The 25,498-nt window shown below is 45.3% G+C and overlaps 1 protein-coding gene across 1 annotated transcript; it reads right to left on the bottom strand.

Annotated features, from left to right (window-relative positions):
* Nucleotides 1-1,949: 1,949 nt before the first annotated feature.
* On the bottom strand, nucleotides 1,950-3,302 carry GJA8 (gap junction protein alpha 8). Its single transcript, XM_024732718.1, has one exon. It carries the CDS (start codon nucleotides 3,300-3,302, stop codon nucleotides 1,950-1,952), a length of 1,353 nt encoding a protein of 450 aa, XP_024588486.1.
* Nucleotides 3,303-25,498: the final 22,196 nt, after the last annotated feature.

Raw genomic sequence — 25,498 nt, 5'->3', positions numbered from 1 at the left:
GAATAGTTTTGGAGGAGGCTTTGCTCTAGAAAAGCATATCTAAAATGAATATCTTAAAAGGAAGGTGGTAAACAGAGGGCAGCACAAGGGATTTGCATTCTTTGGGATGGTGCTGGTTGGGGGTAAGATAGAATGAAGGCAGTTTTTTCTGTGTACCCTGGTGGTCTCCTGCCCAGATCCCAATTGTATTTTCTATCCCTCCTATCTTAGCCTTGGCACTGCAGCCCATGAAGCATAGCTTTGTTTTAGATGGACCAGCTTGGATATCAATTTCTCCCTCTGCTCTGGGAACTGATTGGCTCTAGGTAAAATTGCTCCCTGTGTGAAATATGTACTTATACCTGAGGATTTTCCCTGACTGGACTCTATGTTTGAAGAGAGTTGGTTGGGGGGATAAAGGGTAGGAGACCTTCAAGATCCCTGTTGTTCCCTTGTTAAGCCTTTATGTCCCTTCCGGGGATAAAGTCTGGCCTGGGGCTAGACTTTGAGACCCTTGCAGTTTGTGTTCCCAATTTGTAAGAGGCTCTCTCTAGTGCCGCTCTGATGGCCCTTTTTGCACATGTCTTTTGCCTGAGAAAGGCCTGAGGGTTAATCTCCTCAAGACAGGCCAGTAGGCAGTTATTGTCTGGCTCAGAGCTGGGCTTGCTCCCAGCCCCTGATGAAAGGAGGTGTAGATTTCAGGCTGAGCACTGATGTTGGAAGAGGACAGGAAAGAAAAGGACCTCCTTTGCTTCAGGGAAGAAAACTGCGACCAGGGTTCAAAGCCTTTTCCGTTCTGGGAGAGGCTATGGGGTTTGTTCTCCTTTTCTGAGAGCGCCCAGTGCAGAATTCCCACCAATACAAGGGATGTAATTATATCAGAACCCAGGGGCTACAGTGACCCAAAAGAAAGGCCAGTGAGAACTCTGGACATCTCCTAGACTGATGATTTAAACCAAACACTCCAAAATGGTGAAATGAGGTTTGGAAGCCACAGGAACAAGTTGAGACCCTAAATAATATGACCAATTCCATAGGAAAGCTGGGCTCACGAGTATAAGCTGAACTTGCAGATTGGTGCCCCACAGGTTAAATTTGGCTTGCACGCATTTTCTTTGGCCCACATGGCATATTTAAAATTTAGTTGGCAACATTAAAAATGTGGGAGGGCTTCCCTGGTGGCGCAGTGGTTGAGAGTCCGCCTGCCGATGCAGGGGACACGGGTTCGTGCCCCGGTCCGGGAAGATCCCACGTGCCGCGGAGCGGCTGGGCCGGTGAGCCATGGCCACTGAGCCTGCGCGTCCGGAGCCCGTGCTCCGCAATGGGAGAGGACGCAACAGTGAGAGGCCCGCGTACCGCAAAAAAAAAAGTGGGAAACTTCACTTAAACGTTTGGATTTCTGGCTTCTCTTGAAAAATCAGATGGCCAGGTAACACTGTCTGGTAATCGCTGCCTGGAAATGAGCAGCAGTTGCCCTCTGCTTCCCAAATTCCACAGCCGTAGCTCTCCCATGGCATTAGAACAGGTGCACTTCACCAGTGCGCTTAAGTTTGGGATCCCTGATATATGTCACACGGTGTCTGCTAGGGAAGTGCTGGGGTGAAAAAGTTCAGCGGAGTTTGTGAGCTTGAGACAAGACTGGTGAAAAGCTATGAGACAATCACAATTCTGATTGGAAGGATTTCTATGGGGACATGGGGATGAAAGCAGAATTCCCTGTGGCATAGAGGGGCAGGGCAGTCATGAGACTGGGAACTTTGACGGGACAATGGGTTCATCTGGATAGCCTTTATATACGGGAAAGGCAGTTTCCTAGTTGTACGGCATGCACGGTTCTACCGCAGTGCCTGTCCAACCAGGGTGGGTGTGAGGGGAGGGACAGAAGACTCAAAGCATGTTGGCAACTTTAGGTTTCATCTTGCCATAGGTTAGCTCGGGTGTTTTCTTTTCTTTTTTCCTTTGGCACTGCTTCATACCGTTAGATCGTCTGACCTGGCCCGGCTGCTGGCTTTGCTCAGCCTGCTCAGGGGTCTGGTGTCATCCCCAGGCAGCTCCGGACACAGTGAAGGCGCCTTCTCAGGCGGCAGCCCCTGCTTTGATACCTTCTCAGGCGTCAGCTCTTGTTTCTCAACCTCCTTCCCCACTTCGGGGGTTTCCATTTTCTCCCCCTCCAGCACGGCCAGGGTCTCCTGGCCTTCCGTGCTCACTCTCTCTGCCTCCTGCCTGTTCTCTCCCACCTCTGGTTCTGCTTCCACCTCCGGTTCTGCTCCCGCCTCCGCAGGCTGCCCCTCCCCCTCCCCCTCCCCCTCTCCCTCCTGGGCTCCCACCTGAGCGTAGGAAGGCAGTGTCTCTTGGTAGGCCCTGGACAAGTCCCCTAGGGGCCCGGTGCCCATCTTCTCCTCGAATTGACTGAAAGGCTTGGCAGAAAGTGGGCTGGCCTCCACCATCCCAACCTCAGTAAAAGGGAAATAATGGGACACGATTTTCTCTTCTTCGAGGAGCTGGTAGCCCTTGGCCTTCTGGATGGAGGAGACAGCAATGGAGTGGAGGGACTTCTCAGGAATCTCCCCCAGTGGCTGCTCCACTGGCTTCTTGAAGGCCGATCGGATTCTCTTCAGGCCCAGGTAACTCACCTCCAGAATATTGAGGAGGAGGGACACAGAGGCCATGGCCAGCATGAACAGGATGAAGATGGTTTTCTCGGTGGGCCGTGACACAAAGCAGTCCACCACGTTGGGGCAGGGCCACCTGCTGCAGCGATAGAGAGGCAGGATCCGGAAACCGTACAGGAAGTAGTGGCCCACGATGAAGCCCACTTCAAAGAGGGTCTTGAAGATGATGTGGCAGACATAGGTCCTCAGCACGGTCCCCTCCAGCCGGAACTTGGTGCCTTTGCTGCTGCTGCTGCCCTTCTTGATGCTGCCCTGGTCCGCTGGGACGGGAGACCTCTCGCCGCCACCGTTGCCCGGTGACTGCTGGCACAGCTCCTCGGCTGCGCGCTCCTTGCGCTTCTCCTCCATGCGGATGTGGTGCACCGCGTGCCCCACGTACACCAGCGACGGCGTGGAGACGAAGATGATCTGCAGGACCCAGAGGCGGATGTGGGAGATGGGGAAGGCCTCGTCGTAGCAGACATTCTCGCAGCCTGGCTGCTGGGTGTTGCACACGAAGTCGGACTGCTCATCCCCCCACACAAGCTCCGCGGCCGTGCCAAGGATGAGGATCCGGAAGATGAAAAGCACCGTGAGCCACACGCGGCCGATGACCGTGGAGTGCTCATTCACCTCCTCCAGGATGTTCCCCAGGAAACTCCAGTCGCCCATGTCTCACCCACCTGGAGGAAGGAGAAGGCAAAGCTGAGCCGCTACAATGCAATCTCGAATCAGCCTCTCTTTGCTAACTCTGGTACCTCTCCTTCCTGAGTGACTGGCAAGGTCAACAGCGTAAACAGCGTGTACTGAGTGCTTCCTCTGTGCAGACTAGTATTAGGGAACGAAAGAAGCATAAAAGAATCTGCTTCCGCTGGTTTCCTCATCTGTAAAATGGGTTCACTTCACAAGCTGCCTGAAAGGATAAATGAGGCAGTATCTGTATAAGCCTTGAACTCCACCCCAAAATAAGGGTTCATTGTTGGTCATAAATAGAAACCCATGGTTACATGGATTTAAATCAGAACCGTAAGCTGAACTGAGGTTCCTGAGTCATAATGCTGAAGAAATATTCTAATCCATTTGTGTCTGGGCCCCCAACGAAATTTTGCTATGTATGAAATTGCCTGTAGTCACCTTACTTTTGACTGCGTTAGGATATATAATGATTGGATGTTGGAAGTGGAAGGAAACATTTTTTTGAATATCTACTTTACGACAGACCTTTGACATTACATTTTTTCATTCAGTTTGATCCTGCTAGACCATAATCTTCATGAGGGTATGGACCACACCTGTTTTATTTACTGCTATATACTCAATGCCTGTCACAGAGCCCAGAACAGGATGAGAGCTTGATAAGTGTTTAACTGATTTGATTCCACCACCTGAGAAAACTGAGGCTCAGAGAGGTTAAATAATTTTTCTAAGATCAGACAGCTAAATAGTAGTGGTTCTGTCTGTCTGATCCCAAAGTCTGGGTTCTTTCTGTTGCCCCATTGAGATACATTGCCTGTGATTGGAGCTATACAATTTTGTGACTCCTGTACTCTCTTTTTTTTTTTTTTTTTAAGGGCAACGTATTAGTTTTTTCCTGCTGTGGTAAGATTACCATAAACCTAGTGGCTTAAAACAATACAAAATGATTTTCTTACAGTTCTGTGGGTTATGTGAGCAACGTGTACCTTACTGAGCTAAAATCAAGGTCTCAACAGGACCGTGTCCCTTGTTGGGGGTTCCAGAGGAGATTCAGTTTGTCTTTTTCAGCTTCTCATGGCTGCCCACGTTCCTTGGCTTGTGGCCCTCTTTCTCCATCGTCAAAGTCAGCAATGTTGCAACTCTCCCACCTTTCTTTCTTTGTGACTCCTGTACTCTTAATTTACGTTTTCTCTTCTCTACGTTGAAATCTGGAAACCTTTCTTAATAGCTTTACAAATTGAGAGCAGTATATATATTATTATTATTATTATTACTCTTTGAAACCCAAAGAATGGGAAGAGTGCTTTCGGAAGAAATCATGTTACAGGGTGAGGAAAGTCCTCTAAGACAGTTTTAGTGTCCCACAGAATGAAAAGGGTTTAGGGTCTATAACTGTGGCTATTTTAATAGAGCTAAAATTTGGTCTGTAGGAAAAAAAATACCATTAAACATGCTAGTATATAATGCCCCTAGCAACAGCAATGACTAGTGAACATGGGATTGAACTGACAGGGGTGATGTGTGCAAACTGGGTCATTTGTCCAGTGCAAACCTGTGGGGCAAGCTGGTAATCTCTGAAAGACTCTGATCAAAACCTCCACCTCAGCTGATGTTCCCCAGGTTGAACTTCTCTAGCGCTGTGACGTTTACTCATCACTGCCCTCAGACCAGGGTGTGAGCCCATGCTAGAGATGCTGGTCCAGGCTTCTCCAGCTGTGCCCCACCTTATAGGAACAGAAGTCCGTGGGGCCAGAGGAATACACCCACCACATTTAAAGACAGGGATATTTGCTAAACACTTGAATGAGTGATGAGAAGTGGTATCTTAAATTAGGTGGGATTTTCATCTTTAGGAGAGGATAAGCTTCCTTCCAACCTGCAGTTTGGAGCCTGGCCAGACAGAACTTGGCAGATACTGATTGCAGGTGTGAACAATGCCCAAGCTATGCTCTCAGCTGTTTCTTGGTGAAGAGCAGAGAGTGTTGCTCCTCTTGAACCAGAAACTTCTAGTTAGGCAAGGCATCCAACAGCAGCTTCTTTCCTCCTGGGAAGGTGAGAGCAGCTGTGGCATCCCTAGTCATGACTCTGACATTGGGAAGAGTTCCATTTAGGGATGGGGAATTGAGAGTGGGAGAGGGTCCTCTACTCAAAACCAGCCATTCAGAATCCCAGTCACATGTATGTAGTTATACTTCTACCTTTAACACTCCTCAAACCGCAGCTAAATCTAGTATTTGCCCTATTAAAGAGTGGTAGCCATTCCCATTGCCTTCTGGAAAAAGGTGGAAAACACCACAATCAGGTAAACAGCCCAAGCATAAATCCTATTGGTGGAAGAACCAGGAAAATCCAAGGTTTTTTAACCAAAAAGTTCAATCTAAAATTCATGTCAAAACAATAATTTGTGTAATTTACTCCTATGAGATCAAGTCTGGCTTTAACGAACTCTAATTTTAGTGGTGTTGATGGCTTATCCGCATTGATATATCAACTCATTTTACAATCTTACTTGTACCATATTAGTCCCTTTGGGATTTTGTGTGTATTTCACTCATGTACCCACATGAATGTGTGTGGCGAGCACAAGCTCTCAGGACTGTATGTCTCCCAGTCTTGTTTCCCCTTTTTAGGATCAAAAGCTCTTGGTGGGCAGGGACCATTTTGTCTTTATCCTCCGTGAACCATCATGACACAGAACAAAGACCTTACAGCTGGGAGCTCCATAGATACCAGTGGATAGGACTCATGGTAATCATTTGAAACCTGAAATTCTCAATTCCTGAGTGCATGTAATACCAGTATTATGTACAGCCTAGGGAACTCCAGTCCTCTTCGCTGCGGCTAGCAGTGGGAGACTGACAACTTGCAAAGAAATGGTAAATTCCAAAAAAGAATAGTAAATTGATCCAAAACTAGCTATTTTGAGGTACTGTTTTGTATAAAATTAAAGCTATAAACTGGGGCCAATAATTCTTGACCCATGAGTGTCACGACACATGTTCATGACACATGAAGACCCTCCTGACCAACCCATTCATAATTTCCAAACTAAAGCCAGACAGAGCTGTGTCCTTCCATACCCACCCTGCAATGCTAGGATTGCTTGAGTGGTTTTCTTTCTTACTTTTTTTTTTAATGTCTAGTTACAAAATTTCTTATAATATAATGGAAGAAGAGAAACTATAACTTAGGACAAAATCTTTCCAATGTCATGCTATTGAAACAGGCCAACTATGGCGTTAAGGAGAAAAGCTTTAGAGGTGCTAAGGAAAAGTGCCTCGGGTTCTCCCCTTCTAAAAATGAAAATTATAATTAAAGGAAGTCAGATCAGAGTAAATCTGGGCAAGCTGTTCCACTAGAGCAGGGCAAAATCTAAACCAAAGGATTTCTCGTCATCAAAGAGACAATTCTCTGTTTTATTTTCTTGTGAAAATCTATTGCAGGTGGAAAATAAGCTGCCAGAATTCAAGCCTCCACCCCCAGGGTGTCCACCAGAACCCCACTAGAGGATTATGGTTTTAAGTAATGATTGAAATAACACCTTATGTTTGGGTAGCCCTTATCTATTTATAAATGGTACGTTTTAGCAAATCTTGTTTCAGTCCTCATAACAACCTGTGAACTATGCCAGTGGCCCTCAGACTTGAATTTCAGAGGCTAGTACAATAACAACCACAAAATATGGTAACCAACATAGCGCTACTGACTCCTTAGTTTGCCAAACAAGGACCTAAAACTTATTTAATTGCTAACTATGACTGCAGTCTATTTTCACCATCATTTCATAAAAGGGGAATTTTAATACCATAAACCTAGGCAGGACATAATTTCAGAATAAAAGACAGGCCTTTAAATCAAACACATTTAACTTGGTGAAAAATTTACTACACTGTTTACTACGTTATTGTCACATTTTTGTCACAGGCTGCCGAAAAATTCATCTCGGACCGGAACTGACAGGTCTACAGATGGATGTTTGAGAACCAGGGAACTAGGCATTATCAGCCCCGGTTACCAGAATGGGAGACGGAGTGGGAGGTTAAGTAAGTCTCCCAAGAGGGGGGTCAGCCAGTGAGGGCAGAGCTGGGATGTGAGCCCTGGTCTTCAGCTTCAAGCCCAGGGTGATTTTCAGGATAGCATTGCCTTCTCCTGCCTTTTAAGAGGCAGAACAACACATACACATTCGTGTTAACAAGTTCCACAAAAAGGATAAGAGGCCACTTACCACTCTGGCGGGTAAGGGAGTGTAAATGCGCCTCCGTGTTTCTAGAGAAGCCCCTTTAGCCTCCAGCTCTTGTAGGGACCACGGAACCTGCTCCCAGGAAGAGTTTAATGGTCCTTAGCAAACCCATCCCTGTGTTCTAGTAAATGCTCCAACATCAAGAATGCTGAGCATGAAGCCTCTCCTACACCCACAGCACTCAACAATTATTACTATTACTCCTATCGCAGAGTTTAGGTGAAAAATTACAGAAATCTTTCATAAACCTCAAATACTTGGTTTGGGTCCTCAGGATAGCTGGGGACATGTTAATTCATTCTGAAAAATGAAAGGCCTTAAAAAGTCAAGTTGTAGTTAGAATTTGGACATCTCTGCCACCACCCCACCCTTGTGACCCCAATTCCTACATTTCTTTCCCTTCCAAACCTCTGCCAACTCTTAGGGCGATTCCAAGAAGGTTTTCGGAATTGGACTCTAAGTCCAGACATCCCAGTCCAAGACCGAACTTTAGTGGCAAACATTTTTCCTTGTGGAGAATTCCAGATATAGCCCTTAGATTAGGCTGGGAAAGGAGGGGGGTGTGGGAAGCCTGCAAACTAATATCACCCACGGAAAACTTGCCAATAGGAGTAGGGTCCCCCGGAGAAATAGGTACTCTCTTCTTCTCTTGGCGCTCAGCAGTAAAATGGCGAGCTTGGCCTCGAAATTTCCTTTGGTGCCTAAAAGCCCACCTCCCACTTCTCTACCCCGCCCCTACTGTGCTGCACGACTAAGCAGATATGACTGGATTGGCCCTGATGGGTAGGTTTTACTGTCCAGCAATATTTTAAGCTCCCAGCCAGACAGCTTTTATGAAGGGAGGGATGTTGGAAAACAATAGGAGAGAGAGAATGGGAGAGCTGCGTTGGGCACTGATGGGAGGAGGGGTGGGGAAAAGCTGATGTGGGAAAGCTTAGCTGGGGCTTCTGCAGTCTCCAAAAGTTTCTTTTAGCAGCAGACTGGCCTTCTACAGCAGGAAATCTTTGGCTTCTCTCCAGAGGGCATGAGCCCTGGGGGTGGTTTCCTAGTCCCTTTTTATCAGCTTAGAGAATCTTAGGGATGTAGGGACAGTCAGAGGTCACCGAGTCAGACTGGGCCAAAGTCACCCCAGCAAGAGGTCAGTTGGTCCCTTTAAAGGATGACATTTCATCTTCCATTGGTGGTTTGTTCTTGTGTCTCGTAACTTTCAGCAGGGCAGTCTCCTTCTTTGAAAAGGAGTCTTAATACTCCAAAGAATTCTGGCACCATTTGTCAAGGCAATGACATTTCCCACTTCGTTTCACCCATAATTACAAATACTTTTGAGAAGCTGAAGAATCAAGGGGATTATGCAACGTCAGTGACCGTTTTAGACTTTAGTGCCTCCATCTGTGAAATGGGGGTATGATGATTTTGCTTACCAAGAGGATCTTGGATGAAACACCAGTATGGCTTAATGAGGAATGATGCTTGGGAAGCTGGTGTGGAGGGGGCATGAATGCATGTTCTCTGCCTCTCTGAGCCTGCTCCCTTTCCACTGTCTGGGATTGTCTATTGCACTGGTAGAGCAAATGGTTGTTTTGACCACATTTTCCAAAACAAAAATTGGGGCATTTTATTCCACAAGCTTACTTGTGGAAACAATGGAGCAAAAATGGTTGAAACTGGGATCGTTTTAGGAAACCTGCAACGTATGATACTAAATCGAAGGCAACTTTGAGAATAAGCCAGGGGGAAAAGGGTGCTTGCTTCAGCCACACCTCTTATTTCCTGTCCTTTCTGGTGTCGTGGGCATATTGCATTTTGACGGGGGCAGTTTGAAGGAGAATGGTACCAATGTTGTATGTCTTAACTTCCATTTTTATTAAAACGTTCATTAGCTCACAGCCTTATTTACTTTAGAATTCTGATTTCTTTCCAACTTCTAGGTTTGAGGGCCCGCACTGATTGAGACAATGCCTTCTAGGGAATCCCTCAGTTAAAAACAGACGGTCAAGATTGTTCCCAATATCAATAAGGCAAGAAGTCAGAGATGAGAGGGAAAGAAACCCAGTCATCCTTTCTTTTGAGAACATTCAGTAAATATTGATTCCTGAAGCTTGTGCTTTCCCTGAGACATTCCACAACCTTCCAAATGAACTTTACTCATCCAGGGCATCCCAGACCAATTTGGCTACTGTGGTGGGGTGGCCCCATCTCTTGACATCATTGCGTGAGAGATGATAGTAGAGCACATACTTGCATCTGGAAAAACAGGGAACGTCCACATGGCTCTGAACCAGTTAGTTCCACAGGTTTGGATGAATCCAGCTTTCTAATTGAGCACTTCCTTTGCTTTTTTATTCTGTTGACACTGAAGACATTCTACTAATAGTGCCCAATTGATTGAATTATTTTTGTTGTCAGCTGCAAAGTCGTTGGAAATACAAACACTTAATTCCACACCTCTTGAGGAATGTTTTGAAAGAGATGGGGAGAGAGACTCATCTTAGCTGTTGGGTTGTCTTTTCCTACCGGAGTTGTCTGAGAGTTGGGTTGTCTATTCCTACCAGGAGTCAGAGTCAGCTTCTCAGGTCTTTCAGTGGGATGTCTTCTCATGATGGCCCTATTATTTTATTGGATGTAAATAAATCGTTAAAACATGAGACATAACCACATTCAAATTCTAATTTTATATTCGGTAATTACTTAGAATAGATTATTAACATTTTGGATAATATAATGGTGGCATTCTTTTACCAGGGTGCATTTTCGAAATAGCGAAGCAGTTACGTGTTTGCAAAGATTATGGGATTTGTAGTCAGGAGACCCGACTCTGGGTGTGGCTCTTTTGCTTCCTATTTGTGGGCAATTTGCTCAGCTTCTCTGAGTCTCAGTTTTCTCATCTGTGCAATAGAGATGCTAATAACTGCCTTTCTGTTTTGTAAAAAGGACTTTTTATGATGATGGTGGCTACCGATATAACCCACACAATGCTGTGAATCCTTGTTCACTTGTTGGTTATGTTTGCTGTGATCTCCTCTTGCTCTGAGTACGGCTGTGTCCTGCACCCCAGGGTCATGGGTTGGTCTGTTTCTAAGTGAACCTTGACCACAGGGAGTGTCAGAACTGGCAAAGACCAGAAGAGATCACTGGCTCCAACCTCTTCATTTTACAGATGAGGAAAACCAGGCTCAGGGTGGAAATGATGCTCTAATGTTGTGGTATGTCTCCGAGGCCCAGGCACTTTCCATGGCTCCGGTGCCTCCATGTCGGGGGCACAGACTTATATAAGCAGCAGGGTTCTTTAGGGAGAACCAGGTGAGCCCTGGCACGAGTAGAAGGGCAGGCAGATACATGGGGCCTGAGGGGACTGTCCTCAGTCAATCCCAGTGACTGGAATTAGGGGACTCAGAATCTCTCTCTCCTAGCTGCTGAGGTGTGGAAGGGGAATGGGGTTCTGAGAAACCCAGGACCAGGGGCTGTGGGTGAATCGGGTCCCTTCCCTGAGTGTCTCAGGCCTGGCTCTGACTTAGTGGGCGATGTTCAGAGATTCATTCAACAAGTATTTGTTAAGCTCCCACCTTTTGAGGTGTTTGGGACACATTGGTGAATAAAACAAAGAGCCCTGCCACAGCAGATCTTATATTTTGTGGGGGAGGCAGATAATATTCACTAAATACAATAACCCAGTGAATCATATAGTAGGTGAGAAGGTGATAAGTGCTACCAAATATGAAAAAATATGACAGGATGTGTGGGGGGATTGGGAGAGCCAGTGGAGGGGAGGTGGTGCTGACACAGACCTGGCAGAGAAGGTAAGGTTTGAGCAGATGTTGAAGAAGGTGAGGGACAGAGGCATGAGGGTGTTTGGGGAAGGCGCTCAGCAGCAGAAGCAGGCCCGAGGGGCTGAAACAGAGTGGGCGAGGACAGAAATTCTTGGGAAATGTAATTTTTGTCTCTTGTTTGTCCACGTATGGTTTGTTCACCCACATGTCTTTAAGACTCCAAACACCACCGAGAAACGAGATGCCACCCAGCATCCAATGTGCAACTTTGCCCTTCCTTTCCACTACATACTTTAAGAACGTTTTTTTTTAATTTCAATTTTTTAAAAATTGAAGTATAGCTGGTTTACAATGTTGTGTTAGTTTCAGGTGTACAGCAAAGTGATTCAGTTATACATACGTATATATATATATATTTTTTCAGATTCTTTCCCCTTATAGGTTATTTTTTCTCTTTTTAAAAAAATTTTATTTTATATTGGAGTCTAGTTGATTTACAATGTTGTGTTAGTTTCAGGTGTACAGCAAAGGGATTCAGTTATACATACATATATATATATATTTTCAGATTCTTTTCCCTTATAGGTTATGTTTTCTCTTTTAAAAATACTTATTTTATATTGGAGTCTAGTTGATTTACAATGTTGTGTTAGTTTCAGGTGTACAGCAAAGTGATTCAGTTATACATATACATATATTCACTACACCCTTTTTGCTCAGCTGTCACGGTACCTGGCACTGTGCTGGGAACACACAGATGGGTAAGGCACGGGCCCTGACAGGATGCCTACCACACATATGTCTGCTCAAGGAGAGGGGGACTGTGGGGATCTGGTCTCCCAGCCCCCAAACCCCAGATCTGGCCTTAGGGTGAGGCCTCCATCTTCATCTTGTAGGAAACTGAACAGCGATGCTGTGAGGCCAGGCTTTGGAATGAGACAGTCTCAGCATCGCCACTAGCCCCCTGCCTGATCTCGCGCCGGTGACTTTCCACGTCTCCGCCTCAGTTGTTTCTTCTGAAAAATGGGAACCAGTGTCCACCGCAAAGAGTTGTAGTGATTAAATAAAGCAACGCGTGTAAAACTGAGTTCAATATTTGGCATTTGGAAAGCACTTGATAAATAGTAACTGCTATTCCCACTATTAGGAAGAAGGTTCGGATCAAGGTTTCCTTGCTTCACCAGCACAGGGATCGATACTTTCTTTTTCTTGTTTGTGCCGCCTGGGAAGGTGAGCCATGGCCCTCTCTGTCCACCCTCCCTGGCCAGCTTGGTTGTGAGACAGATTCTTCTTCATCACAGCCATTTGGCCGAGGTTCAAGGGCTCCCGTGCCCTGAGGGGCAAGGGGTGGGGTGGAGGGCGGATCGTGGGGCACTTTCACTGGGGAGAGGATTTCCCGCACAGACGAGTTGTCAGGACAAGGCCCGGCTCTCTATTGAATGGAGCAGCTCATGCATGAGAGCAGATTGTGCCAGTTCTATAGAGCACGACCCCTCGGCCCAGGCTTCTCCTGCTAACAAAGTTATCTTTCTCAATCTGCTTAGGCAGAAGGGGGACACACTTCCCGTCCTTGTGCTGAGCACATGGAACAGGCAGGACCCAGGCCAGGGCTGGGACTGGCTCTGGCTCTCAGCATGGCCCCTCCACTCCTCCCCTCTCCCGGCTCAGAGTCTTGGGTTCTCCTCAGCAGCCCCATCACCTTGGCGAGAGGAGCACAGGCCGCAGAAGGTGGCCATCGGCTGGCTAGGGGCGAGACAAGGGAGTGTCCTGGCATTCTAGGTGCCTGTGGAAGGGTGCAGAGACAGCATCCAAGAAGAGGGGTAGGGGAAGAGGCTGCTGCAGCCTAAAATTCACTGGGGTGGGAGCAGTTATTGATGCTCCAGGTCGGTGGGTTCTCCAAACCAGCAGCATCAGTATCGCCTGGGAAAGCGAACTCTCAAGCCCTACCCTGGACCTACTGAATCAGAAACTCTGGGGTTGGACACCAACAAACTGTTTTAACAAGTCCCGCAGGTGATTCCGATACTGCTCGAGGTAACCCCAGCTACTAGAGTCGATCATCCTGGCCCTGGTGCCCAGAACTTTGGTACGACAGCCCTCTCCCATATCCACCGCAGCTCCTGACACGTTGCCGCCAAGACAAGGCCCTAGAAATATTTCTTTGGGTCTATCCAGAAAGCAAACAACTCTTGTTGAGTTCCCTGCTGTCTCTCAGCTGCCCTGGTAGCCCACCCGACATCTGTAATATCATAAATCAGAAGGTGAGAAAAAAAAATGTTGCACTTTTATCTCCATTTTATCAAGCTCTAGTGAGGTTAAGTAATTTGCTCACAGTCACAGAAAGAAGGGGGCAGGGGCAGGACTGGAACCAGATCTGCTTGACTCCAAAGCCTGTGTTTGCTCTGGCTGCTCATCTTGTCTCCTTTAATTAGGAGATTCAAGTCTACAGCGCTGACCCTTCAGAGCATTTGGGATCTCTGGTCTTTGTGCTAACCAGTTAACATCTGGGTATTTAAAAATGTCTTTTTGTTTGTTTGTTTGTTCTGAGATACCAGCATAATTGCAAAGATTTTCTAAATACATGAATTCACTAGGCACATATCCATATTAAAAAAAATTACAAAGGTATGGCATGTGTACTTGCACGTCGGAAAAAAAGAAATCAAACAAGATAGGAGTCTATAGGATAAAAAGTAAAGATCTCTTTTTACCCCCTTCTTCCTATCCCAGGATCATTGTAACCATGCTTAACAGTTTGGTGTGTGTTCCTCCAGACCCTTTTTGCTTTTTTCACTTGATATACCTTGATATCTTTGAAGTACACATAGAGATCAAAGGCATCCTTTTAATGTCTGCAAGAGTATTTCATAATAAGGACATCCTATAAATTTGTTCAGTCTGTTCTCTATTGAAGGACATTTAGGTTGCTTCTTTTTTTTTTGGCTATTACAAATTTTAAAAATAAACATCCATATGTACATATTTTTGAGCACGTGTAGGAATATTTTTGAAGGATGTTTTCCTAGAGGTAGCATTTTTTGTTCAAAAGGTAGGTAAAATTGAAAAGTTGGCGGGTACTCCCAATTACTCTCAATACAGGCTGCACCAGACTATGCTCTCAATATAGCTTGTGATAGGGCACTTCATGATATATTCTTACCATCACTCGCTATTGTCTATCTTTACATTTTTTATTTGCATTTTTCTGATTACTGGACAGAAGGAGTGACGCATTACATGTTTACTAGCCATTTGCATTTCTTTTCCTCTGAACTGCCTACTCATATCCTTTGTCCATTTTTGATGGGTTATTTGCCTTTTCCCTGTTGATTCATAAGCTCTTTTTATAGACTATGGTTATTATTTCTCTGTCATGTATGTTGTAACATTTTTTCAAACTATCCCTTGTAACTTCGTTTTTAGTGTGTTTTGCTATAACAGAGGATTTATATTTTTATCTAATCAAATCTGTCATGAAAAAATTTATGGTTTCCTGACTTTGTGCCTGGCTTGGAAAGGCCTCTACATGTCATTCAAATTCAGGAAACCAGTTAGAAAAAAAAAATCTGCCAGAGTAGATTCTGTTTCAGTTCAGCGTTTAAGCCCGTATCCTTGAAAAAACTGAATTGTCAGAGCAATGTGAGTACTGCTGATTCTCCTCCTAGTTTTTAACCTCTTTTTTTTTCCTCCTGGCCCTTTTTATTTATAATAAAGGAATTATACAATTTTTATTCATCAGCTTGGTGTAATTGGCCACAGATTTCATCATCATCCCCATTTTCAGGGGCCTGTTCTGATTTGCGAATCAGAAAACCAAACCTGGGAATCATCTGTGTCCTTTTGCTTCCTGTAGGTGTTTTTGCTTCTCCTCTTTATGATTCTGGATGCCTGATTTTTACTTATATTCAGATATCATGTGTGGGTGGAGAGAGAGAGAGCAAGAGTGTTATTATTTTCTCTTTTACAGGCATATTTTCTACTCTTTTATGAGGAAGAAATTTTCTCTTTTACAGGCATATTTTCTACTCTTTTATGAGGAAGAAATTTTCTCTTTTACAGGCATATTTTCTACTCTTTTATGAGGAGGAACTTTTCTCTTTTTCTTTTTCCCTTTGCCCCCCCCCCCTTTTTTTTTTTGGTGGCAAATAAAATAGCTATAGTCTGGGCCAGTTACCCTGAATTCCTAAAACGCCTGACTCTTACCACTTGATTTCTTTTTTGACTTAAGTGAGGGGTTTGTATCTGACCGGATTCATCAGGAAGAATATGGTTCTGGCAGCAGAAAAACTTCATTGTCTAGGGCTTAGTCTAGTTGCTCTCTCAATCACTAAGGACTTCAGTTTCTCCATCTTTGGAGGAGGGATAATGCCAATCTCATGTAAATCATCTAACATGGCTCCTAGTCCAAAGAAGACTCAAAACAAGTGGTATTTCCCATCAAGCCCTCAGTTTCCTGACCTGTAACATGGATGAACATTGAGACACACCTTGCTGAGTTGTTTTGAGTGTTAAACAGGAGAATAGAGAATTTAACAAATAAATGGGACACAAAGGTTCTTCCGAAGCAATCTTGGTTCCTTTTAGAGTCATGCTGCACTTGTACCACTAGATGGCGTCATCAACACGGCCAGCTGGCTAAGATGGTTCTGCCTGAAGTCCGAGCGAAAGGGGATCCCTACTTCATTTTCTTCCCTCTGAATGCAATCAGTGTGGCAACAATTATCACAGTTTAGCTTTCGTGTTTGCTGTAAATCATTTATTACTGTCAGACCTTTTCTTAGGCAATAGACTTGCCCTGAGGAATGGTTGGAAGTGGGACCCAGAAGCCAGAGAGGTCTTTCTGAAACACAAACTGGACCTGCCTATACTAAAAACCCTTCAGTAGCTTGCTATTACACACAGAGGTATTGTTCAACATTTTTACTTCAAATTAAACCTTACTCTGGAAATGAGTATGGAAAATTAGTCACTCAGGTGGAGGGAGACGGGCCCCAGGTCCTGCCTCTCAGGAGCTCCAGGAAACGAGGCTCATTAGCCACTGCAGAATGAAGCTTGTGCCTTTTAACAAGGCGTATAGGGCCCTCTGCCGTGTGGAGCCTGCCTATTGCTCCAGCCCACCTCTTGCCACTCATAGCTTTGCACTTGACCCTCAGCATCCATGATCTACTGAGTTCCCTGTACAAGTCACCTGATTTTTGCCTCCATTCCTTTGCCCATGCAGTCCCCTCTACTTCAACCTCCCTTCCCCAACTGACTCATCTGTTAAGGCTCAGTTTGGGCTTTACCTTCTCGAGGAATTCTTCTCTGACCTTATCTAGTTTGTTTTCCAATAGTTCATTTACGTTTCTCTCTCCCCCACTAGTCTATGAGGTTTCTGAGTGCAGGAGGTGTGTCTTCCCCGTGTCTATCGTAGGGAGGCTGGGCAAATGAAAGAACTCAATTTGTTTTCGGTAAACAAGTAGATGAATGAGTGTTGAGTAGAGGGAGAGCAGTTCAGGTGGATGAGGTGGCAGGAGATGAAGATGTAGAAGTGGGAAAGGAAAAGGGTGCTTCAGGGAGTGGATGGCTTGAATCTGGGAGTAAGGGGAGCACTTCCCAGGCTCCAGGCTGAGCCTCCCCCGGGAGACCAGGGTGAGCTCTCTCCTCTCAAAGCCCCAGTGGTAGCCCTCATGAGGAGTCACTGGGGGTGGGGGATTGTAACTCCTTCAGCCATACGGAAGCTGTAAGAGAAGCTGCAGCAGTGGCCTCTTCTAAGAATTATCTTAAGGAGCCTCGGATTGAGGGTCTAGAGCCATACAGGTTGCACCTAAAAGCAAGGACCCTGCCAGGGATGACCCCTGCCAGAATTCTCTTTTCCCTTCCTCTTCTGTGATAGAAAGATACCTGAGGATGTCCACTGAGGGTACCTGAGAAGGACAGGAAAAAGTCCCTCCAGGTTAGTGAAGGTGACCTTTCTGTGATGGGCTGATATAGGGGAAGCAGCCAGTATAGTTCCGAGGGAAAATCCTGCAGGGAAAAAGGGGCAGAGAAGCAGGCAGGTGATTCTGGTTACTTGTGGTTTCAGGTATGGGCATCAGTCCTGAGCTAGCGCTGTGGGTGGGACCCAAAAGAGCTGACCACAAAGCTGTCACCCTTCGGTCTCTAGCCTTATAGGGCATGAAGCTTTCAAAGCACTGGGAGATTTGCTTTCCCCCTAAAAACAGCAATGGAATTGCCGTACTCCTTTGGTTCCAGGTCGGCCTTTTGAGGTATTATGTCACCTTCCCGTTGCCTCGTCTTGAGCCTTTCCCATGAGGACGGCACCACATTGTCCTGTCGTCTGGTCCCTGAATGTGGAGTCTTTACTTGTTCACACCTGTGAGGTTATAAATCCCTGCAAAAGCTTAGTTTGAGGGTCTCTGGCCAATTCGTTCCCTACCCCACCCTCCAAGGTAATGCGGGGAAAGAGGCTGCCCGTTTCCTGAAAACTGGCTACCTCAGGGCTCTGTACTTCCTCAGATACTGTGGCTTCTGAGGGATTTCCCTCAACTTTTGTGCTTCTGACATGACTCGCCAAGGCCAGTCTCCCAGGTACCTGGCCCTTTTTCTCTAGGCTGTCCACCAAACTAGGTCAGAGCCAGGTTATACTCTCACAGGCATGAAGGGACTCTGGACACATAACAGGGAGGGTGTGGGAGCCCCAGAGGAGGGACCTCTAACCCCCTTGGCATTCCTACAGTCAGAGGGCTTCAGATGTGCCCCTGGGACCCACTGAGGCATGTTAGTTGCTCCCCCAAACTGTGTAGGGGGACATCCTGGTAAGAAGCCCTGTTTTACCTTATGTGCGAGAGCTGGCAAAGGATAGAGAAGAGTGTTGAGAAAGCAGAGATGGAACTGTAAATCCTCCAAAAGGAGGAATTCCGCTGGTGGGTAAGTGCAGCTCATGGCCGGCTTTGCTCACATTAACCCAGGGCTCCAGGGAGGCAAATGCCTTCCTCTCTCAATTTCAAACAAGAACCTCCCTGAAGGGCTGAGGGGGCTCTTGGCCTGAAACTGGGAGGGAAGCCACTTGGAATTTATTTTTTGTTGAATTTTTTCTTCCTTTTCCTTCTGAGAGGGTCCCCAGGCATCCAACACAACAATGCCTCTGCAGGCAGCCTGACACGGCTGTCATCAAATGCAACTGAAATCCGTATCTATGGAAACAGGCTGACTCCTTCTGCCTCCCTCACTCCCCGCTTCTGTGTTGGCCAGGATGGGTCTAGACTCCGGGCCCTGCGCTCTGATGTGAGGGCTGCTCCAGCCGGCGCCCTGACCATCCTCTGGGGTCCACCCACCTCTTACCTTCTCCTATCAGATACAGACGAGGTGCTGGGAGGAGGGTGACCTCAGTGTGGCGGCAAAGCCTCAGACGGTGCCAGAGAGACGGTGCAGAAGGAAGAGTGCTTGTGTGCAGGGATTCCAGGGAAGGCAAGCAGGGCAGCTCCGTGGAGACAGAGCAGACCTGGGTACCCAGAGCTCGATGCTCCTATCCTGGCTTCTGAGCTCCGGGCCCAGACATTTACGCGGTCAACGAAATGTATTCCCTGCCTCCTTCCACTCCCTCCCAGTCTTGGCTAGCATTCTCTGGGCCTTTCTTTCCTTTGCCTAAAAAGGTAATTCATTATTCCTTAGGGGTCATATGTGATGGTGTTTGGTTTATTTATTTATTTGGATTTGAGACAAATGAAAAGCAGTCTGCTTCAACTTGGCCGAATGGACCGAAATGGAAACAAAGACAGCAGAACTCTCGTTTCCTCCCCAGTCCTGATCTGCTGACTTACTAACCCACAAGTTTTCCTGCAGAGGCAGCATACCTAAGAATATGATACAAATGAATTTATTTACAAAACAGAAGTAGATTCACAGACATAGAAAACAAACTTATGGTCACCAAAGGGGAAACGGGGGAGGGGGAGATAACTTAGGAGTTTGGGATTAAAATATACACAGTGCTATATATAAAATAGATAACCAACAAGGACCTACTGTATAGCAAAGGGAACTATATTCAATATCTTGTAACAATCTATAATGGAAGAGAATGTCAAAAAAGAATATATATATTTATATATGTATAACTGAATCACTTTGCTGTACATCCGAAACTAACACAACAGTGTAAATCAACTATATTTTAATAAAAATTTTAAAAAAACCAGACACTGCAAACAGTTCTAGTTTGTGCGGGAAGTTGGCTGGGAGGCGGGGGGTGGGCAGGGTGATGATATTTGGAGACCTCGCCATTCAGGCAAAACATGTCATTTAACAGTCAGAGGTTCTAAGGAAATTATTTCGATTCCATCTGCGTGCCTCTGCCTGGGGAAGTCCAGGAAAGCTTCTAGAACACCACAGGTATTGGCCTTGGGTCACTAGGGGGCGATGCTGTCTCTCTTTTGCTCCAGGCACAGTTTTTAGGACAACTTCAGACAGTGGGCCAAGAGAGAAGCCAATTCCAGGTCTGTGAGGAAGTTGAGTGAGCCTTATTTATCACACCAGAATAGATGGGCATGGTCTCAGTGGGACAGGCTGAGATGATAGGAAATGCAAAGGGGCAAGACCTGGGCCTTCTCTGGGGTACTGTGTATTGTGTGACCACATTTCCTGGGCTAGCCTTCTGGTGCCCTCCCTGGTGGAGCTGGATGCCCCAGAGGACATCCTCCACCCACTCCCTGCCTTCCTTTTCTTCCTACTCACTAGCCCCTTTCATCACTGAAATATTCGTCCTGTCTCCCACAGTCCCCCAAACCCAAACTACCAAACCTCAGAGTTTCTCTGCTACATCTCCCTTCCCTCTCCCAGGCTTGCCCCTGTTTCCTCTGGTCCTGCACAATTCTGCTATATCCCTGATTATACCACGGGCAATATTCGATCATAAAATGGCAAAAGTAGATTGTATAGAGTGTTGGTTTATGTGATGGCAAAGCAAAGGATAAATTTGAGCAGATGGCAGACCCCGATCTTGGAGATTAGAGGCACAGGAGATAGAAACATTCTGGGGCCATTCTGGTTAGAGTAACAGAGAGTCCATTCTAAGAGTCAAGGCTGAGACTGTGTGAATTTAACTCATCCACCTGAACGCTACAGGAAGCCTCTGTTGCTGGCGGCAGAGTTGGTGGATCTGCTGGGGCCGTGGAAAGTGGTCGGAGGGGACTTTCTCTGCTGTGAGCTACCTACCATTAGCCTTGTCCTCCAAAAGCCTGCTGGCTGATTACAAGTGATAGCCTGCATCAACAGAGACTCCAGGCGCCTACTTGGGAGTTCATTCTCCCCTTGGCCTGTCTGCACACCCCTTAGAGTAGAGAGTCCAGAGGAATTTCTCTCCTCACCAGATCCAGCAAGTACATTTGCACCACCTTCTGCAGGATGAGGAAGTCTTGCATGGAAGACCCCGTAGTTAGAGTTCATCATTGGCTTTCTCAACATGGCCTAGTATTTTCTTTGTTCTCAGATGCTAAAACCAAACAGCCTGGCTCTGAGCCTCCCACTCACTAGCTATGCGATATTTGGCAGATTAACTCTTTGAAGTCTCAGTTTTATCATCTGTAGATGGGGATGATTGTTATGGGGATTTAATGAGATAATCTCTGTAAAGTACTTGGCCCAAAGGCTGGCACATAAATGGTCGTTATCATTATCTGGAAATGCAGTAGAGTGTGGTGGCTAAGCCAGCTGGCTCAAATCTGGACTCTGCCACTTACTAGCTGTGTGATATCAAGCAAACCATTTAATCTCTCTGTGCCTCAGTTTCCTGGTATATAGAATGCAGTTTAATAATAGCACCTACGTCACAGAGTACTTGTTAGGATTGAAGAGCTAATGCACGTAAAGCACAGTTCCTGGCACATAGTAAGTACCCAAAGGAGGCTATAGCCCTCATTGCCTGTGGAGCAGTGGGTTAGATTATCCAAAAGTGATCTGCCTCTGGCTCTGGAATGCTATGATGTATGTTTTAGGAGAAGTATTTCAACTTACTTTGCACTAAGATGAATCTGTGCTTGTTGCTTATACAACTAGTAAATGCTGGGGCCAGGGACTCAGTACACAGTTGAGGGAAGCTTGTTAGAGATACAAGATGTGACACAGAGGGTTCAGAAAACAGATCATTTTGAGGTGCTTGCGTGGCACCTTTTCACCAGTGGTCCTGGATAGTTTATGTTTTACTATATATCAACGTGGAGAGACAGATTTTATTGTCATACCAGTTTTGCAGGTGGACAGATAGGTGAAAGAGACAGATTATGTGCCCTGCTCCAAACTTGCAAAGGCAGTATCTGTACTCCACCCACACACCAATTGCATTTAAAAATAAAAATTAATCAAAGCAGCTTTTGGCATTGCCTGACAAGACAGGTCATCTACAGTGTGTATGACATGTCATTCAGCCCTGTTGGCAGCCTCAGGCACAGCTGCAGTGCATCTGGGGTAACGCCAGGAATGAAGCACGTCTCAGGGCTTCTATCACACATCCCTGATTATTTATTTATTTTCAGAGTCTCCAATAAGAAAATGTTAAGAAAAAAAGAAAAAGAAAAAAAAAAAGAAAGAAAGAAAACCTATGGGTAGGAATCAGGAAAGCCCAATCTAGAGCAATCTAAGAATTTCTTTAAATTAAAAAAAAATGTAATGAATTCTAGTATGCTTTCTAGGTCCTGGACCTAGATAAGAAAATCTTTGATAAGAAAATCTCTAAATTATATTGTTATCTTCTAGGAGGAAGATACTGAAGAATAGAAAGATCAGAGTGGGGGTGATGTGCCATCAGTCATTCTAAAAAAGTGAGCAGAATTAATCTGCAGAAACAACCTATTAGAGTTGACAACTGTTTAAGTAAAACTGATGAAGTGGAATTGGGAAGAAAATACTCTGCTCACTTCTTAAATGAGATGATGTTTCATTAGCAGAGAGAGTTAAGGGGGTCTATAGTCCTTTTCTGATGATCTGTGGAGCAGTAGCCTGGATTATCCAAAAAGATACTTACTTTTGGCTTTGGGAAATGTCATGACATTTGTTTTGGCAGTAGATTAATTTTCCAGCTAAACTTGTTAGCTTGATTAAAAATATTTTATTGAAGATTGATGGGCAGGGCTTCCCTGGTGGCACAGTGGTTGAGAGTCTGCCTGTCGACGCAGGGGACACGGGTTTGTGCCCTGGTCCTGGAAGATCCCACATGCTGCGGAGTGGCTGGGCCCGTGAGCCATGGCCACTGAGCCTGCGCGTCCGGAGCCTGTGCTCCGCAACGGGAGAGGCCACAACAGTGAGAGGCCCGCATACCGCCAAAAAACAAACAAACAAACAAACAAACCCACTTTGTGCCAGGCACTGGGTTAGGAGCGGAAATACAATGTTACACAAGTTAGACGTGGTCCCTGTCCTCCTAGAGATAGACATGGACCAAATAATATGTATAAGTAATGGGTTAATTAATATTTTCTCAATGAAGAAGACATAGGGAGAGTTAAACATACATACAGTGAAGAACTGGCCTTCCCAGAAGGTTAGAAGTATGAAAGCCCTTTGAAAACTGTGAAGTGCTAACTGAAAGATGGAGCAATCACCTGCTCTGTCTTTGTCTAGACTCATGGTTAGTCTCTGAATGGACACAAGGTTGCTCCTGCTTAAAGTCTGGGCCACTGTTTCTGCTGGAACTTTGTCTCTTGAAGGAGGCCAGCTTCCTTCTCCAAACTCTACATGGTGAATGTGAAAGGCCCCAGGGTTGTGTGGGATTAGGTTAAGCAATTGTTCTGTCCATTACTGGAGCAGAAAGATCGGTTCAGCTGTATGAACTCATCACCCAGCTTGGCTGGAAATCTGACACACAAGAAGAAAGCGCAACAACTTCTCCATCAAAATTATAAGTTGGAAGTTCTGCTACTGTCCATCACTCATGCTATCAGGGACTGACGCAATGTAGTTCTCATTCACCAATAATATCCTAAGAGTTAGACATAGTGGACGTGAATGTCAATGTTACTGTGAGAATGAAAACAGTACACGCCTAAAATTCACGAGTCTTTTTTTCTAATAGTTAGCACTTACTAAATATACATTATAATGGCTTGCACTTTTACATTTAGCATTTCGTTTAATCATGTAAGCCCTATAAAGTAGCTTTTTTATTCCCATTGTACAGATGGGGGAATGGAGGTTAAATACATTGATTCACTTGTCCAAGGTCACAGTGCTAAGAAGTGACAGGATCAGGATTTATACTCAGATCCCCCTGAACTTTAAAGCCTGTGTTTTTTCCATCACGTGGTACTTGTCCTTTGGAGAATGTAGAGATAGAGATAACAGCTGGAGTTCAAGACCCTGGTAACATTATTTGCTTTCCCTTGATAAAGAGACAAGCAGGGGAGGGGAGGAAAGAGTCTACAACTGAGCTTTAAACTGGGGATTAGTGGAAGCAGATCCTACATCATTTTAAGTTCAGCATGTTTTATTGGGTGGGCCCTGGAATGAAAGGCTAGGAAATAAGATGTCTGCCCTGAGATGGGGGTGGAAGATCCTGTACTCTCACATGCCCATTAAAGTGAGAGATAAAATATAATCAGTCAGGAGAGGGCTTGGATAAAAGAAACCGAGACACATAACTGACAAATATAAAAGAGCATAAAAGGGACCAAGACGCAGAGGATCACAGAAAAAAGGGACACATAGCTCATCGCCAAGCTCGAGTTATTTCTGTTTAGAGAGACACCAAAGTCCTCCCCTTCCCCTTGTCCCTTGGTCTTGGGAATGTGAAACTCTGGGGGTCATTCATGCCAACTCCATCTCCTTTATAGCTCCTTGTATAATTAGATCCAACCTTTTAAGGAAGAGGGCCCTGGCAGATATGTCTCATGGTTTATGCATAACCCAGTATCTTTCATGTTTCCTGCTGTAAATTTTTGCTTATAAATTGCATTTTTGAAACCCTATTGTAGCCATTCCTGGGGGTGGGGAATTCCTTTGTAAACAGACCAGTCAGCTGCTATTTGGCTGACTGCTATAGTAGATTGGAAGAAGAGGCTGTAGAAGAACTGTGCAGGGAGAGCAAAGTAAGAACCTTGAGAAGATTAGTGTCCGGGGATTTTTGTTCTCCAATCTTCCTTCATTTTGTTCTGTCCATAAGAAATCAACCTTGGGGGACTTCCCTGGTGGTGCAGTGGTTAAGAATCCTCATGCCATTGCAGGGGACACAGGTTCGAGCCCTGGTCCAGGAAGATACCATATGCTGTGAAGCAACTAAGCCTGTGCACCACAACTACTGATCCTGCGCTCTAGAGCTGGCAAGCCACAACTACTGAGCCTGCATGCCACAACTACTGAAGCCCACGTGCCTAGAATCCGTGCTCTGCAACAAGGGAAGCCACTGCAGTGAGAAACCCATGCACCGCAACAAAAAGTAGCCCCTGCTCGCCCCAATTAGAGAAAGCCTGCGCACAGCAACAAAGACCCAACACAGCCAAAAAAAAAAAAAAAAAAAATTTAAAAAAAAAAAAAAAAGAAATCGACCTTGGACTGCCTTCTCCTCTGAGTCTTCTCCATGTGCCTTATAAAATGTTAAACTTCCAACCGTATGATTTTGCCTGTTGCCATTTCTTCTATTCTTAGAAATGAAAAAGCTTTTGCCCCAAAGGGATCTTTTTTCTCCCTCATGTTAGTTTTAAGTTTAATAATTTTTATAACCTCTTTAAACTGGCCTTTTTTCCACTAGCATAGTCAAATAGAGTTCGTGATTTTACCTGCTTAGGAGTTAATTAGCTTAGCTTAAGAATGGACTTAATGTGGCTCTAACTTAACTTAAGAACCACTGAAATAATAACCATAATAATGATAACACTGAATATAGTCAATGAAAGAAAATTGTACTGCAATAGGGGGTAGTGGCTGATTCATTTGTAGTATTTGTTTCAACACACTCAGCTGTTGGTCTGACAAAGATCTAAAGCCCATCATTCTTGACAATCTGTTCAAAGTCTGAAAGTGTTTACAATGAAGATGATCACCCTTGTCTCTTGAAAAACTTGAAAAAACAATTAGTTATCCCCTTGTTTTGTTGGGATAATCCCATCCTAGCCATACCTCTATTATGGAGTTTATTAAATTGCATTATAATTATTGGTTAACTTAGCTAGCACCTCCAATAAAATGGAAGTTCCTTG

This window comes from Neophocaena asiaeorientalis, unplaced genomic scaffold (genome assembly GCF_003031525.2).
Source record: "Neophocaena asiaeorientalis asiaeorientalis breed wild unplaced genomic scaffold, Neophocaena_asiaeorientalis_V1.1 scaffold128, whole genome shotgun sequence".
In the NCBI taxonomy this organism is placed as follows: domain Eukaryota; kingdom Metazoa; phylum Chordata; class Mammalia; order Artiodactyla; family Phocoenidae; genus Neophocaena; species Neophocaena asiaeorientalis.
This window is presented reverse-complemented; position numbering and strand designations above follow the sequence as displayed.